This window comes from Phascolarctos cinereus, unplaced genomic scaffold (assembly GCF_003287225.1).
Source record: "Phascolarctos cinereus isolate Bilbo 61053 unplaced genomic scaffold, phaCin_HiC Scaffold_2;HRSCAF=192, whole genome shotgun sequence".
Taxonomy (NCBI): Eukaryota; Metazoa; Chordata; class Mammalia; order Diprotodontia; family Phascolarctidae; genus Phascolarctos; species Phascolarctos cinereus.
This window is the reverse complement of record NW_027555625.1, coordinates 228,333,547-228,349,195: the sequence shown is the minus strand read 5'-3', so window position 1 is coordinate 228,349,195 and position 15,649 is coordinate 228,333,547. Positions and strand designations below refer to the sequence as shown.

Here is a 15,649-nt window from a genome sequence, read left to right as displayed (position 1 = left end):
GTGGCTTTTACTCAGTGCCATAATGGTCTCCAAGGTCCCTTTTAGTTCTATTTTTACTATTCTTTTCTGAGAAGGTTGGTTCTGTCCTCAGTGCCTGGAAGCAGGTAGATCATGAAGTACCATATTGTTCTTGGCCCAAGCCCTCCTTGTCTCTCTACCCCCACCCCACATCCAGAGGGCCAAATGGTCACCTCTAATCTCTGCCAAAGGATGTCTGCTACTCTCCCACCTTGAAGGCCATCCTCTGACCCTGCCGAGGCATACTCCCCTACAAAGTTCATTCCTTTCCTTCTGCCTGGGTAGGTGTCATTCTGGAGGCACATCATCCACAGCGTGTGTTTCCTATGTTCCTTTGGAGACCTTTCCATATCACTTTTCTGGAGACTCCACCCACATCATGCCTCTCTGGAGACATCTCAACAGGTGCCTCATGTAGCACTGCACATTCCTCCCCATCACGTCTCACTTCCTTGTGCCTTTTGTATGTTGAAAGAGCCCAGGTATTGTTGTTGCTCCTACTTAGAAATCTTTGGAAAGCTCCCAAATAAACCATTCAGAAGGAGCAAGTGTTTTCCATTTCTAAGCATGTCTCAGTGAAATTGGCATCCATTTCTCCAGGGCTGAGCTTGGCTCATACAAGAGAAAGGCTATCAGCTCCTAGGGACAGGTCTACAAATGCCCAACCTGGACATCGGTTCTCGACCTCCTTATTTCAAAGCTCCAAGAAGAGCTTTGTGTGGGGACAGTGGGCCCTTAGCCAATCCTAGTCTCTCTGGCACCAGCCATGCTAACCAAATGCCAAGGCTCCCTGAGGCAGGCTGTCAGTGTTCCAGGGGTTGGAAAGGTGGCCTGGTCCTATTTGGAAGAACCAAATATAAGGCATGAGTCAAAAAGGAAGACTGTAAGCCTTCACAATGAAAAAGAGGAGACAAAATGACTCATTTTGGCATTGTGACATAGGAAAAGGGGACTGGCTCCAAAGTCAGAACTTAGTGCCTATATAACCCCTATGGGAAAAATTATTTCATTCTCCTGGCTTCAGTTTTCTTATCGGTACAATGGAGTTAGGTTAGATCATCTCTAAGGTCACCCTTCAGTTCTAAATCCAGTGATACTATTCATTCAACATTTGTTCCCTCATTCAATAGTGCAGAGCGCTACAGAGTTTAGATAATTTTGGTCCTTGCTCTCAGGAGTTTACAGCCTAATAGGGACACAAGACACAAAAGCTGATAAATGTATAATGCACAACAAGATCATACCATAAGAACATCAAAGATGGGAGTGCTACTGGCCCTGGAGTCAGGAGGACCTGAGTTCAAATCTGACCTCAGACACTTGACATTTACTAGCTATGTGACCCTGGGCAAGTCACTTAACCTCAACTGTCTCACCAAAAAGCAAAAAAGAAAAAGAAAAAGAAAAAGATGGGAGTGCTACATGAGGTCTAAGGGGAGAAAATCATCATCCACCAGGAGGATAAAGAAATAAATGCTTCATTGAGAAGACAGCATTTGAGCTGAAGTTCTGAAAGATGGGCAGGATTCAACAGACAAAAAAGGAGGAAGACATTCCAGTCACAGGGAACATAGTACGACACACACTTTGCAAAGACAGAAAAGTATGAAAGCAGGGGGTGTGTTTAGGAGACAGAGGGTAAACCAGTTTGGTTGAAGCAAAGAGTTAGTGGAGGGGCATAATAGAGAATAAAGCTGAAAAGCTAGGGTAGCCCCAGATTGGGTAGAGGCTTAACTGCCTAGCAAAAGATTTTGGATTTTACCACAAAGGCAACAGGGAACCACTGAAGATGTCTAAACAGAGGAGAAATATGACTGTCTCTACTTGTAAGAAAGATTATTCTGGCAGCAAAATGGAAAGAGTGAAAGTAGGAGTAGCCACTAGGAGGATATTGAAATAATCTAGGTAGGTGGTAATGGATGCCTGCACAAGGGTGGGAGTGGAGAGGAAAGGACATATGCAAGGTTAATGCGGAGGGAGATTCTCTCATGTTAGGTAACTGATTGGACACGAGAGGTGAGGAATAGGGAGAGTCTAGGGCAACCCCAAGGTTGTGAGTGTGGAAGACAAGAATAGTGGTGCCACAAATAGAAATAGCCAAGTAAGGAGGAGAAGCATCCATCCTCTGATTCAAGGGCCTTTGAGGACTGGTGTGGGGCAGCCAGGCATAGGTTCCTTGCTTTGAATGAGACAGACAGAGCCAGAGAGACACAGAGGGACACAGAAATCTAGCTGCTTCATAGAAACCCAGAAAGCTCTTTCCACAGGCTGAGGTCATGTGTCCTTAGCAGAAGGACAATTGGTCACGGGGAGTAATCAAAGCTGAAGATGAGAGAAAGGGATGGCAAAGAACCAAGGAAAGCCTAATCTGGCCAGCAGAGAGGGGAGAGAGATTCTGAAAAGCAACAAAGGAGTGTTCTTCCCTGGTGTTCTGGAATACACTGGGGATAAAGGCAAAGGAAGGATATGTTTGTCCAGAGATGTGTAAAAACAGCTTGGTTGTAGGAGTGACAGAGGCAAATATACCTCATATGAGGGAATTTGAAATATCTCCAAGAAATCAAGCACAATGAGACACAATGATATGTTACAAAAATATGCCCCTATGATGAGCATCTAGTGAGGGCAAATATTATCATCCCCATGTAACAGAAGAAGAAATAGGCTCACAGAGATAATGAATGTATCATAAGATCACCAAATTTAGAGCTGGAAAGGACCTTAGAGATCACCTAGACCAGGGGTTCTTAACCTGATTCTGTGGATAGATTTCAGAGGATGGATGGGAATGTGTGTGTGTGTGTGTGTGTGTGTGTGTGTATACATACATACATACACATATATGGATATATACATATATACATATGCATATATATATATATCTCTACTAACCTTTTATTTCCTTTATAATCCCATGTATTTTATATATTTAAAAACATTATTCTGAGAAAGGGTTCATAAGCTTTACCAGATTGCCAAGGGTCCATGGCACAAGAGAAGATGAACAACTCCTGTTGTCACTGGACTTTTCATTTTATGAAGGCACTGAGTGAGGCCTTGAGGGGGTACTGTGACTTGCCCAAGATCACACAGCTAGTAAGTGCCAGATCCTGGTCTCTGACCCAGGTCTCCTGCACCCCAGCCCAGAGCTCTTCCCACTACACTTCCTTAACTCCCATCCTTTACATCCCACGGCAGGTGCTCAGTGAGTGTTCAGTGCATGAAGGCTGAACTCCTCTCTAACTGCACGAGTTTGCTGTCTGGGCAAGTCCCAGCCAGCCTCTGCCCAGATATCAAGATGCCAATCAGGGCATGTTCTCCCACCTCCTCCTACCTGCCTCCGGGGAATCTGAAGCTGTCCTGAAAACCTCCTCCTCTGCTGAGTTAACTCCCTCCAATGAGGGAAAGGCATAGGGCCCTGAAGTGGTCCAATTGCTTCTCTCTCTGGTTTCCCTTTCAGTAGCTAAGCTGCTCCCACAACACAGGACCTACTTTAAGTTGGCCTCAAAGGGCACCACAAACACAATGGAGCTACTTCCCAATTTGCCTGCTTTAGACGTGTATTGTTACCGACTCCACAGAAGCCCGACTGATGGCCAACAGATACAGCGTCAGAAACGGGCAGGGTATGTCTGAATGGACAGCAGAGAGACCCTTCCGCAGATACTTCCCCACACTCACAGGAGCTGCCCCAAGTCTTGCAAAATAATAATCGCAGACACTTACATAGTGTTTCATAGCTTACAAAGTGAGTCACTTACACCAGACTGTCAGATCCTTACAGTAACAATATCAGGGAGGCCATCAGAATAATTCTCATTTCCATAGCAGCTTTAAAGCCTGTAAAGCACGTTCCTTTTGAGGTAAGCGGTGCAAGGATTATTATCCCCATTCAAGAGATGCAGAAATCAAAGCTTGGGTGAAGTGGTGAGCTCAGCATCAAGCAGCTAAGTAGGCAATACCCTCCATTCATTGGGGTCTCCTTTCCATAACAGGGAGCACAGGGTTTAGAGTTGGAAGAGCACTGGAGGCCCCCGCATCTAAGCCCTTCATATTACAGATGAGGAAATAGGTCTGAGAAGTTAGGTATTTTGCTCACCCAGATAGTATGAGACTCCTAGAGAAGAGAACATTAAGAACAACAAAGAGAGGGAACAGAGAGGCCCCTTGTTAAAGGATTGCTGGGGGTAAAATTAAACTCCTCATCTGAGGCTGAGCAGATTGCCAAGGGTCCATGGCACAAGAGAAGATGAACAACTTCTATGCCTATACATAGCAAGAGCTGCCTTTAATTAGCTGCCTGCACAAACTAAATTACATCTTTTTACTTTATGGACGAAGGGATCCATCCCACCATTCAAATGATAGCTTAGGAAAGACTATCAAGCTCTTGGCAATTCTGAATGTGGATTTAGTTCCACCTCTAAAGTTGAGAAGAACTTCTCAATGTAAGGGGTTAAGCAGGACCAAGATCTATATCTGGTGGGCATATCCCACAAGAAGGCGACAGAAAGGTCTCATACGTACCAACATATCCATAGCAGCCTCTTCTTTTGTGCTTAGAAGAAGTCTGGAAACAAGGTGGGTGCCCATCAAATGGGGAATGGCTAAACAACTGTGATATATAAATGTGCTGGAACAATGTGCTGTACAAAATAATCAATATGGGGCAGCTAGTGACGCAGTGGATAGAATATGTGCCCTGGAGTCAGGAGGACCTCAGTTCAAATCCAGGCCTCAGACACTTACTAGTTGTGTGGCCCTGGGCAAGTCATTTAACTACCCCCACCCCCCCCAAAAAAAAACAACCTAATGAATATGAGGAATTTAAAGAGCCATGGGAAAACTTATGAAAACTGATACTGAGTGAAGTGAATAGGACCAGGAAACCAATAGACAAAATGTGAAAATAACATTAAAACAAAGCTGAAGACTAGGTAATTGTAACAACTGATGTTGGCCCTGGAGAAAAGATAAGGAAATGCACCTATATAATTTCCTGGGAGAGGTGGGGAACTATGGAGGTGGAATACAGCATATATGGTCAGGCAGCAGTCACTGTGTTGGTTGGAAAGGTTCTTCAGGAATGGGGAAAGGAAGGCATCCAGAAATTACTGTAATGTAAAACAAAAGACAATAAGACTAAGTTAAAGAAAATAAAAGATAAAGTAGGACAAACACAGGATTCTGAGTCAGAAGACCTGGGTTTGAATCCCAGTTGACATATACCATGAGCCCCTCTTAAGAATACAGGCTTTTGGGGCAGCTAGGTGGTGCAGCGGATAGAGCACCAGCCCTGGATGCAGGAGGACCTGAGTTCAAATCTGGCCTCAGACACATAACACTTACTAGCTGTGTGACCCTGGGCAAGTCACTTAACCCCCATTGCCCAACCAAAAACAAAACAAAACAAACAAAAAAAGAATACAGGCTTTAGAGATGGCAGGAAGCCAGTGGTGTTTAAGAGGGAGGAGATACTTCCTGACCTTCTTATCAGCACCAATGAGATTGTCTGCCCCAGTTTGGCATCCAACCAAGATCCATCCTTGCAAGACTTGGAGAAAGGACTTTGTCTGGCAAGGGACAGCTGCCTGCTGGGCAGGATTGAGGGTCAGGGCTGTGCCACTATTAAGCAAGTGTTTCTTTTCTCCTTAGCTTGCCAGGGTATCTCCTGAGGGTAATAATAGCCAAACTGTGGCCATTTCACTTAGCATTAGGAACTTTCCATCCCATGCCTCTCTGACCATCCTGAAGGCTTCCAGACACTCCAAGAAAACACAAGTTTCCTCAAACAGAAGATGAACTGACATGTTTTGTTTTGTTTTGTTTTGTAAAGCAAATATCTAAGGAAAGCCTCTTGGGTTCCTCTATGAGCTATTTGCAGTCTCTTGCTCAATCAGCAAACATTAACTAAGTGTGTCCTATGTGCCAGGCTCAGTGCTAAATGCAGTAATGAGCTCAGTATAGTAGAATGGAAAGAACACTGGGTTTTGAGTTGGAGGAAGAACTTGTCATAAATCCCATCTCCCTTATGTGAGACTTTGGGCAAGTCACTTAACTTCTGTAGACCTCCATTTTCTTGACTGTAAAACAAGGGAGCTAGATCAGATAATTTTCTAAGGTCCCTTCCAGCTCTAGACCTGATGTTCCACAGAATTAGGCTTGGGCTACACTGGATTCCCATCAACCCAAAGATGACAGGCACAGATGGGAGGGAAACACTCCACTCCCTCCATATCATAGGATTTTGAACTGGAAGGGGTCTTAAAGATCATCACGTTCAACCCTTTTACTTTTCAGAGAAACTAAGGCTCAGAGTGGAAAAGCAACTTGCCCAATGTCACCTGTAGGGTCAGCTGCAGGGCTGGGATTAGGACTGAGGTCTCCTGATGCCCATCCGACTATCTCTTCATTCTACTGCTTGGTTCTAATTAAAGTTTGACCACAGGCAAGTCACTTAATCCCACTGGGTCTAATTCTTCATTGCTAAAATGAGGGAGCTGGATTTGATGATCTCTACTTCTACCCTTAGTGTTGCCTACCTTTTATCATTTCACCATTCCATTATCTTGGACCTCAACCAGTGATATCCAAGGGTCTATAAGGTATCCAGTTATGTCCTAGAAGTCATTGAGAAACCATGGGCATTGCCTTTGACTTAAGGAAAGTCACTGATGCCTTCCTTCTTCAGGGCTAAAAGGGTTTAATGAGGGAGCCTCTGAGGCTCTTGAGAAATGTGTGCTGAATGGAATTGTCTGCAAATGCCCCATAGAGAGCTCATAAAATACAGACTGACAAATAAGCTGACATTGACCATCATTTAACTTATCCTAGAAACTCAGAGCTGGAAGAGAACAAAAAGACATTTGTGAAAACCCTGGCCAAGACACTACTAACAGGTGCTTACCATGGAACACACTAGCTCACAAGGCAACTGATTTCAGTTGTTCAACAATAGATTAAGATGTCCATCCTTTTATCTAGCAGAAATCTGCCTCCTATTACCTTGCCCTCCTCCCTTCACCCACTTTCAACTCTTTTCTGCCTTCTAGGACCCCTGAGAATAAATAAGCTTCCACATGAAAATCTTAGAATTGGAGGGAATGTCAGGGGCCCTGGTCTGTTGTGTCTCCTCTGAGGCCTCTCATGCCTCTCACTTCAGGGCAGTAAGAGATCTGCTGGAATCCCGACTCTTTCCCAACTAGGCTGTTATAGCTTCTCAGACAGCCTCATTAAAAGGCCCAGACCATAGGGGCCAGTTTTAAGGGCAGATTTAGTGTAGTAAAGGTGTGGGAACAGCATGTCTCATCAGCCAAGTTGGCCAGAAACACCCTCAGGGGTATTGTTCAAGCACTGAACTTCATTCTAGTTTAATCTGAAGATTAAAAATAAATCAGACCATATTGCTCACCCTGGCTAGGGTGACTAAAGGGGATGGTGGAAGGGAACAAGCATTTATTAACTACCTACTATGTGCCAGGCACTATGCTAACTGCTTTACAATTATCACTGCATTCTCATTAAAGGAATGACACAAGAAGGAACAGGCTAACCAATGCTCACAAAGTCAACTGTAATTCAACCAGCTCATAGGCACCTTAAGAGAGGGAAGAAGAAACAAAAGCCAGAATCAATAATTTTCATTTTTTAGTTTACTTTAATTCTATTGTTTACACACACAATCCACTGTGTATTTAACAGCGTCAAGAGCCATTCCTTAAATACAATCTGGTACTCAGACTATAACAGATGTGCCTGGAGAATAAGGCTCCCAAGTGATTGAATCTCAGTACTGGAAGACAAAACAATGCCATGGTTTTGTGACCCAGACACCCTTGGAAGGCTGTTTCTCAGCACCTGATGACAATATTTACCTTTCAACATATACAACAAGGCTGAGTTTGGAACATGAGAGAGACACAGACCCAAAATGGCATCCAAGTGAAGTACTCTTGCCTTTTGCCCAAATGATGTCCTGATCTCTCCCACCACATCTTCCTCTTTGACAACTGTAGGCAGAAAGGGGCCCCTGGAGGAGGGGCCCCTGAAAAGCCATAAGGATTCAGAGAAATGGAGCCTTAGGGGTCCAATAGACTCTGATTTTTTTGTAAGGCTTGCCAGACAGAAGTGGGAAAAGGGACCATCAAGGATGGTAACTTAACCAAGATGTGAGCTTCCTACTACAAAACTACTGAAAAGCACTGAATAAATAATTGTTGAATGCTGAATCAAGATGTTCTAAGTCTCAGCCTAGAAGAGGACAAATGTGTAGTTTGTTCCACCATAAAAAGGATTAAGACAGAGGATCCTGAGGGCAAGGGGTGATTATAGCTCATACAGGAGAACCAAATTATTTCCTGCTGTCTTAAACTGACTATGTATAACTGACTCTCACAACTCACACTGAATAAGACACTGAACCCAAATCAGACCAAGATGATGAGAAAAACATTCCAAAATTTAAGTCTGACAAACAAACTTCCTGAGTAATAAAGTATATTTGTGACAGTTACCTATAGATGCTGAAGTTAGAACCTGAAAAACATTTCTCAGTTTTAGGTGGCAGGAAAAGAGGGAGGTGCCTTTGACAAACCTGGTTGGTTCAAATTTCACAAGGGGAACTGGATTACTGTCAGGGCCCATCAAGTCCTGCCAACACTTCCTACACACAATGCAATCCCACTAGCCAGAGTCACCATGAGCGTAATTACATCTATTATTTCATTCATTAACAATTAACCTGACACTCTGGGGCAGGAACACATAACTTAAATATATCTTTACAGGAGATTTGCAGCCACTGCTTTCTAGAGCCCATCATAAAAGCTTGAGCTACGGCAGTAAAATGTAGTGTTCATTACTTAATACTATTGCTGAGGTTAGAACTGAGGATAAAGAAGCTTCTTAAGACTGGCTTTCTTCAAGTGACTAAAAGGTTTAATGAGGCAGCCCATGAGTGAAGGTGACCAGGTTATTACAACTTTTGGGTGCTCCACTGGGAAGTGGTGACAATATTACTAACAAACAACAAAGCTGCAATCTGATCTAGAGAAAATGAGTTTTAGCAATATAGACAGAATGGAAGGATGGGGGCAAAGCTTAGAAACATAAAATGTTTGAGTCAGAAGACACTTTAGAACACAGACTAATAAGACAGCATCAGAGCAGAAGAAACCTTAGAACATGGACGATTACAGGGAGAAAACAAATGCCAGAACACAAAACAAGAAGGCAGTATGACATAGGGGAAAGAGCAAAGGATTTGAAATCAGAAGTCATTCCAATGTCCTGAACTAAGTGTCCCCATTTGTAAAATGAGGGATCCTCATAGGGTCATGATGAAAAGTACCTTGTAAACCCCAAAATGCTATGTAAGTTACCATTATTATAATCATCATTACTATTTATTATTGTTGTTATTAAGCACAAAGAATGTCCGAGCCAGAAAGGATCTCAGAGAGATAGAGAGAACTGATTCAAATTTATACTGCTAAATGGTCAAAGGATATGAACTGGCAGTTTCCAGAAGAAGAAATCTAAGTTTTCAATAACCATATGAAACAATGCTTAAATCACTAATAATTGGAGAAAAGCAAAATAAAACAAAGTTCTCATCTAACACCATAGAATCGATAGGTCAAGTTGACAAAATGGAAAATGACAAATTTTCTGGAGAGGCTGTGGGAAAACAGGTACATTATTGCACTGTTCAGTGCAGCTGTGAACTGGTCCAGTCATTCTGGAAAGAAATCTGGAACCACACCTAAAAAGCTATTAAACTGTGCACACTCTTTGACCCAGCAATTCCGCTAACATGCCTATACTCCAAAGAGGTCAAAGAAAGAAGAAAAGGATCCATATGTACAAAAAGTATTTATAGCAGGTTTTTTTTGGTGGTAATGAATTAGAAACTGAGGGGGTACCCACCAATTGGGGAATGGCTGAGTAAGTTATGGCATATGTATGTGATATAATACTATTGTGCTATGAGAAATGATGAAAGCGATGGTTTCAGAGAAACCTAGGAAGGCTTGCATGAACTGATGCAGAATGAAGTGAGCAGAACCAGGAGAATAATTTATACAGTAATAGCAATATTGTAAAGATAATCACTTTTGAAAGGTATAGAAACACTGGTCAACAAAATGACCAATCACAATTCCAAAATGAAACATGTCACTCATCTCCCGATAAAGAGGTACTCTGAATTCAGAGTACAGATTGAGACACTTTTTTTTTGACATGGCCAAATGTGAGAAATTGTTTTGCTTACCTATACATGTTTGTAACATGTCTGTTTTGTTTTTCTTGATTTCTCAGTTGGAAGAGGGGCTAGGGAGAGGTATCAGGAAGAAAATGTAGATCTGAAAATAAAATTTAACTGAAAACCAAAAGAAGGCTCATAGAGATCTACTCCAAATCTTTGTTTTACAGATGAGGAAATCAAGGCCCAAAGAAGGAAAGGATTTGCCAAAGGTCACAAAGCGAGTTAGTGGAGGAGCCAGGACTAGAACACAAGCCTTATAGTTAGGGTATTTTCTAAATGCACTGGCTCCCTGTCACTACTCATAATGGGGAATACTGTTTTTCAACACTAAAGAGCATATCATGATTTTTCTTCAGAAACAGAAAACTTCAATATATGGCAGCCAATCTGCGCATTTTTTACCTGACAAAGGTACTCTTTATATCACTAAGTGATATTCAAGAAAATGAAATTTTAGTACAAAGACTAATTCTGGCCAGATCATCTTGAATCAGCTAATAAACCTCTTAAGATTAAGTTACCTTCCATTCTGTACAATTTTTGACCTGCAACTTATTTAACACCACAAGCCACAATTTTTGGTTTCTCAAAAGTCAGTTATTGCTCAAAGGAAAAAAAGACAAGAAACAAAACAATTTAAATTTATAACAAAAGACATGACTGAGGGGTTGTAAACCTTAAGAACATCATTTAAGGCTTTAACCAACCACCTAGTTACTGCCAGCAATTTTACAGAATTTAAAGAAACAAGCATTCTCACAGTTTCAGTAGAACAAGGACAGACACTCACTTTCAGTGAATGCACAAAAGTTATCTAACACTTTTGTCTTTAAGGCACTCCAGTTTAAAAGGCAGTCAATCAGAATCTGGCTGCAATATTTACAATCAACTGAAGAAATGTAAATATTACAAGGAGATTGTTTTTCCAGGCTTTTTCCCCCCACGGGCAAGATCCTAGCCTGAAAGACTCATGCAAAGAGTATCCAAGGCAAACGTTTAAATAATATTAAGAGTCACTCAAATGAAAAGACAATTGGCAGCTAAGAGACAACAGAGGATAAAGACAGTTCTGGGGCCCTTAACCTTGCATCCGGGCATAACCAGCCCTTCAGCATGTATCTGAGTCCTGGTCCCCCAAAGACCTAAAAAACAAAGGAGAAGTTCCAAGTCAAGGTCAGACAAAGCCCAGGCCAATCTGGTTAAACAGTACAATTCGTGGTCAGAGCTATTGCCCCTACATTAAATGATCCCAGACAGCTTCTTTTGGGGGATGTAAGATGTTTTTCATCTTTTCCCTTGCTGTGAGACCGTCAAGTTATCATGCATTTGCCAAAAATTGGATAGGAACGAACTCATTCCATCCACCCTCCAGCCCCTGTCCTTACTAAAACGGTCAAGTGAGATAGCATTGATAATTGAACAAAGATACCTAATTTAAAAAAGGAGATAGATTAACCTTCTTGTCCTCCCTAATTTTTCTTTTATTTCTTGTAACTATCTTGCTTCAAATTCAGACTGGTGCTCTGAGGAGGAAGTCCAGGAGAAAAGGGTTTCAAGTACCAAAACCCATATGTTCCATACCAGCCCACCAACCCAAACAGGGTACCAAACACTTTCTGGGACAGGTCATGGAAATAAACAGCAGTGCAAAGGAACATCCAAATCCAGATGTATGCCAAGCAGCCCAAGGCAATGACCAAGGAAGTGAGAGTGAAGTGCAGGCTGTGGCTCCTGTCCATCTTGACTCTTGCAGAACAGCCATCTCCTCCACAATGACCAGAGCACAGTAGGTCAGAAGGAAGGAATGGCCAGAGATGTCAAAGCCGTGCCAGAATCCGCCACCTTTACGGCAGTCCTCCTTGCTGTTATACTCCTTTCGGACACTTTCCAGGGCAGGTGATTTGTAGCAGCTGCCTGTGAAGTGTTCAATGTGCAAGAAACACTTGTGCTGACATACCAGATCGCTGTCCCCACCAGAAGTATGCACAGCCGCTTGAGGACTACACCAGCTTTCCCCGTCAGATGATAGTTGGTAAGGGCAATGAAAGGCAGGAGGAGAATGAAGGTCCAACCCCAGGCCACTTTGACAAAATACCTGCCAGAGAAGAAAGCAGAAATAGAGGGATAAGGAGGGAAAAAAATATAGCCATTAATTCAAGTCTTTCAACTCAGAATGTAGAATATCAGAGCTGTAAAGATCATTTAATCCATCTAACCCCTTCCCTCTTTTTCTTTACAGATGGGGAAACTGAGACTCAGGGAGGTGGTTACTTGTCCAAGGTCACATAGCTAGTGAGTGCTATAGATAATAAAAATTCTGAGTCTACCACTTACCAGCCATGTGAACATAAGCAATTCATTTCACTAATCTGAGTCTCCATTTTCCCTTTTATAAAGTAGGGATAACAATTACTTTCATTACCTACCTGATAGTGCTATTGTAAGAATGAAATAAGAAACAGCATGGTATACTGCAGTAGACAAAAAAAAAAGCCCACTGGACATGGAGTCAGGAGACACAGGTTCAATATTGACTATGACACCAGAATTGTAGGTTTAGAATTATAAGGGGACTAGGATCATTAAGTCCACCTCCCTCATTTTACAAAAAACACTGAAGTGAAGTGACTTGCCCAAGGGCACATGACTAGGAAGGGTCAGAGGCAGGAGTTGAACTCAGGTCTTCCAAATCTCAAGTCCAGCATTCATCCTCTATGCCATGCTGCCTTACCTGGTATAACTACGGGCAAATCACTTCCTCTCTCTGAGGGTCAATTTCCTCATCCAATAATATTACTTGTGCCTTACCAGAGGATGCTTTGTAAATGTCAAAAGGTTACATAAAAGTAAGTTTTTATTATAAAATACAAGAGGCATTGCGTAAATTGTAAAGTGCATTAGAAACATGACCTGCAACAATTATTTTCAACATTATTATTTCTATTATGCCAATACAGCCTTCTCTAAGTAAAAAGCATAATGGGAACCAGTTAAATATTCTGCACGACTGTCAACAGCACCTAAGACATAGAAAAGGCCTGCTGAATTAGGGTTAGCCCCATGGGAATTCATTCATCTCACTAGTCACAACAAAAACTGGAACAAAGTGGCAGAAGTTAAGGATCTCCCCAAAACAACAAGAAATTGTCTCACTGGCAACACCCAGGAAAGGTGGGCCCCTTTCCCTAACAAGACTATCAACCCACAGGCCAAACGGACAGTGGGAATGTGTCCCCATTTCTAATCAACCCCTTTCACAATCTATTCTTAGACCAGTTTCTCAAGGTGGATGTGCAATCCAAGGGCACAAGATCAACTAGGGCCAGCACCCAACCAGTCTCAAAGGTTTTTGACATTGCCCAAGAAATATAAAGTTCCAAGTCAATCATTGCTACATGCCAAAGTTCCAGGGCTGATTAATGAGCACTGATTGCTTGGTGCAAGAATTTGGCTCTCGGGGCAGCTAGGTGGTACAGTGGATAGAGCACTGGCCCTGGATTCAGGAGGACCTGAGTTCAAATCCAGCCTCAGACCAAACATTTGGCACTTAACTAGCTGTGTGACCCTAGGCAAGTCACTTAACCCCAACTGCCTAAAAATAAAAAAAAATAAGTTAAGAATCTGGCTCTCAGCAGCTGCCAGAGAGGGAAAAAGCTGAAAAAATCCTGAAAATCAAAGAAACAACCGGTTGCTTGCTGCTGGTCTTGGGTGCTTCCCTGAAGTTTGTTCGGTTGGGAGACTTGCCCCAAAGCCACGGTCACACTCTAATGAGAAGGAACTTTACGGCGGGCGACTAAGGTTTCAGGAAAATCCAGGGGAAAGTTCACTGGGTACAGCTGAGATAGGCAGACCTGCCAGACCCACGGATGTCTCCCGCCCAGAATCATCCTCGATTCAGGGGCTGCACAATCACACACCAATAATCGCTGAAGGTCAAGTGCACGGATCCCCAGACCAACTTGTCCAAACCCTTTTTTACCAGACCAAGAAACTGGCCCACATTCAGGCGAAGTGACTTGCCCCGAGGGTAATCAGACCAATAGTGACTGTCTCGATGGGGGGGGGTGGAGTGGGGAGAGGGTGACCACAACACTCACTTTCCTTCCGTTCCCAAGAAGGGGTCTGGAGTCGGAGCACCTGGGTTCTATTCCGAGCTCCACTTGGAGGACCTTGGGGGAGTCACTTCCCGTCACCTGGGCCTCAATTTCCTCATCTGAAAAAGATGGGACCTGCGGAAGAGGGATCTCCAAAGTCCCTTCCAGCTCTAGGGCCAATGACGAGGCAGCCAGGACGCCAGGCTTCGGCCGTTCTCACCGACAAGCCCCGGCCCACCCCACCCCCCTCCACGTCCCACAGCGATCGGGTCGGAGCCTCGCTATCGCTTGACAACCCCATCTCCCATTCGACATCTTCATGTCGCGATAGACACTCCCTACACCACTCTCAGAAAGGGCGCTCTGGGATGACCCGACCCATTCTCGTGCCTCTCCCAGCCGGGGAGCCCTCCCCTGCCTCGATCTGTTGCGACTGACCCACCAGGTCACGACCCAAACCGAAGGCGAAGACCACACTCACACGTTGAAGATGTTGCGCTTGCTGCTGAGGTAGCTCGGGGGCAGCGGGGAGTACTCCTTGACTAGAGAGCCGCCCAGCATGAAGGCGACCAGCGCCCAAGGCAGATAGCGCCGCACGGCCGCCCGCACCAGCGTAGTCCGGAGGAACCAGGAGCAACGTTCCAGGTACTCCATGCCGGCCACCATCTCCGTCCCGACCGGGGAGCGTGCCTACTCTGCGCCCTCCCGGCCACCGTCCTGGGGGCCCCACCCCCGCTCGCCCCAGGGCCGCCCCTCCTGCGCCAGCGTGCGCCAGCCCCGCCCTCTCCGTCCCTCCACTCCGCCCGCCCGCCGCTCCACGCCCTCCAGCTCTGAGCGCGCTCTGGCCCCACCCGCTGAGCTGCTCGCGTGGCCTATGCGCAGCCGCGCAGATTCTCCAGCCTTAGAGGAGGAAACCCTCGGACTCCCACCCCCAGCAGAGCAAAAGGAGTTCGAATTCTGACTCTGCTCTAGGTGCCGAGGTCCAGGTGCTGCTGAAAAGTGCCTCAAGTTGGGCAGTGAAGCTAGGGGAAGGATATACACAGCCCTACCTGTGAAAGCTTCTGGGAGAATGAGCAAAATTCTGAGCTAAGAGACAGGATGCGGCTTACCTCCTACCTGCAAGCCTAGCCCAAGCATCCTCACTCGCTTTATCTCCTTGGTTGTTATTTACAGCCGCTCTGGCAGGAGTCCCTGTACTGATGTGGAAGGGAGGGCGCAATCCTGGGGTCCCTATACTGATGGGACACACACATGCACACACCAGCTGAAC

The 15,649-nt window shown here is 44.3% G+C and overlaps 1 protein-coding gene across 1 annotated transcript; it reads right to left on the bottom strand.

Annotated features, from left to right (window-relative positions):
• Positions 1 to 7,655: 7,655 nt before the first annotated feature.
• Positions 7,656 to 15,118, bottom strand: FITM2 (fat storage inducing transmembrane protein 2). The gene is given in 4 exon segments (XM_020984131.2): positions 7,656 to 12,029; positions 12,032 to 12,226; positions 12,229 to 12,380; positions 14,861 to 15,118. Coding segments are annotated over 4 exon segments (795 nt in total). The 5' UTR covers positions 15,046 to 15,118; the 3' UTR covers positions 7,656 to 11,766.
• Between the last annotated feature and the right edge of the window lie 531 nt (positions 15,119 to 15,649).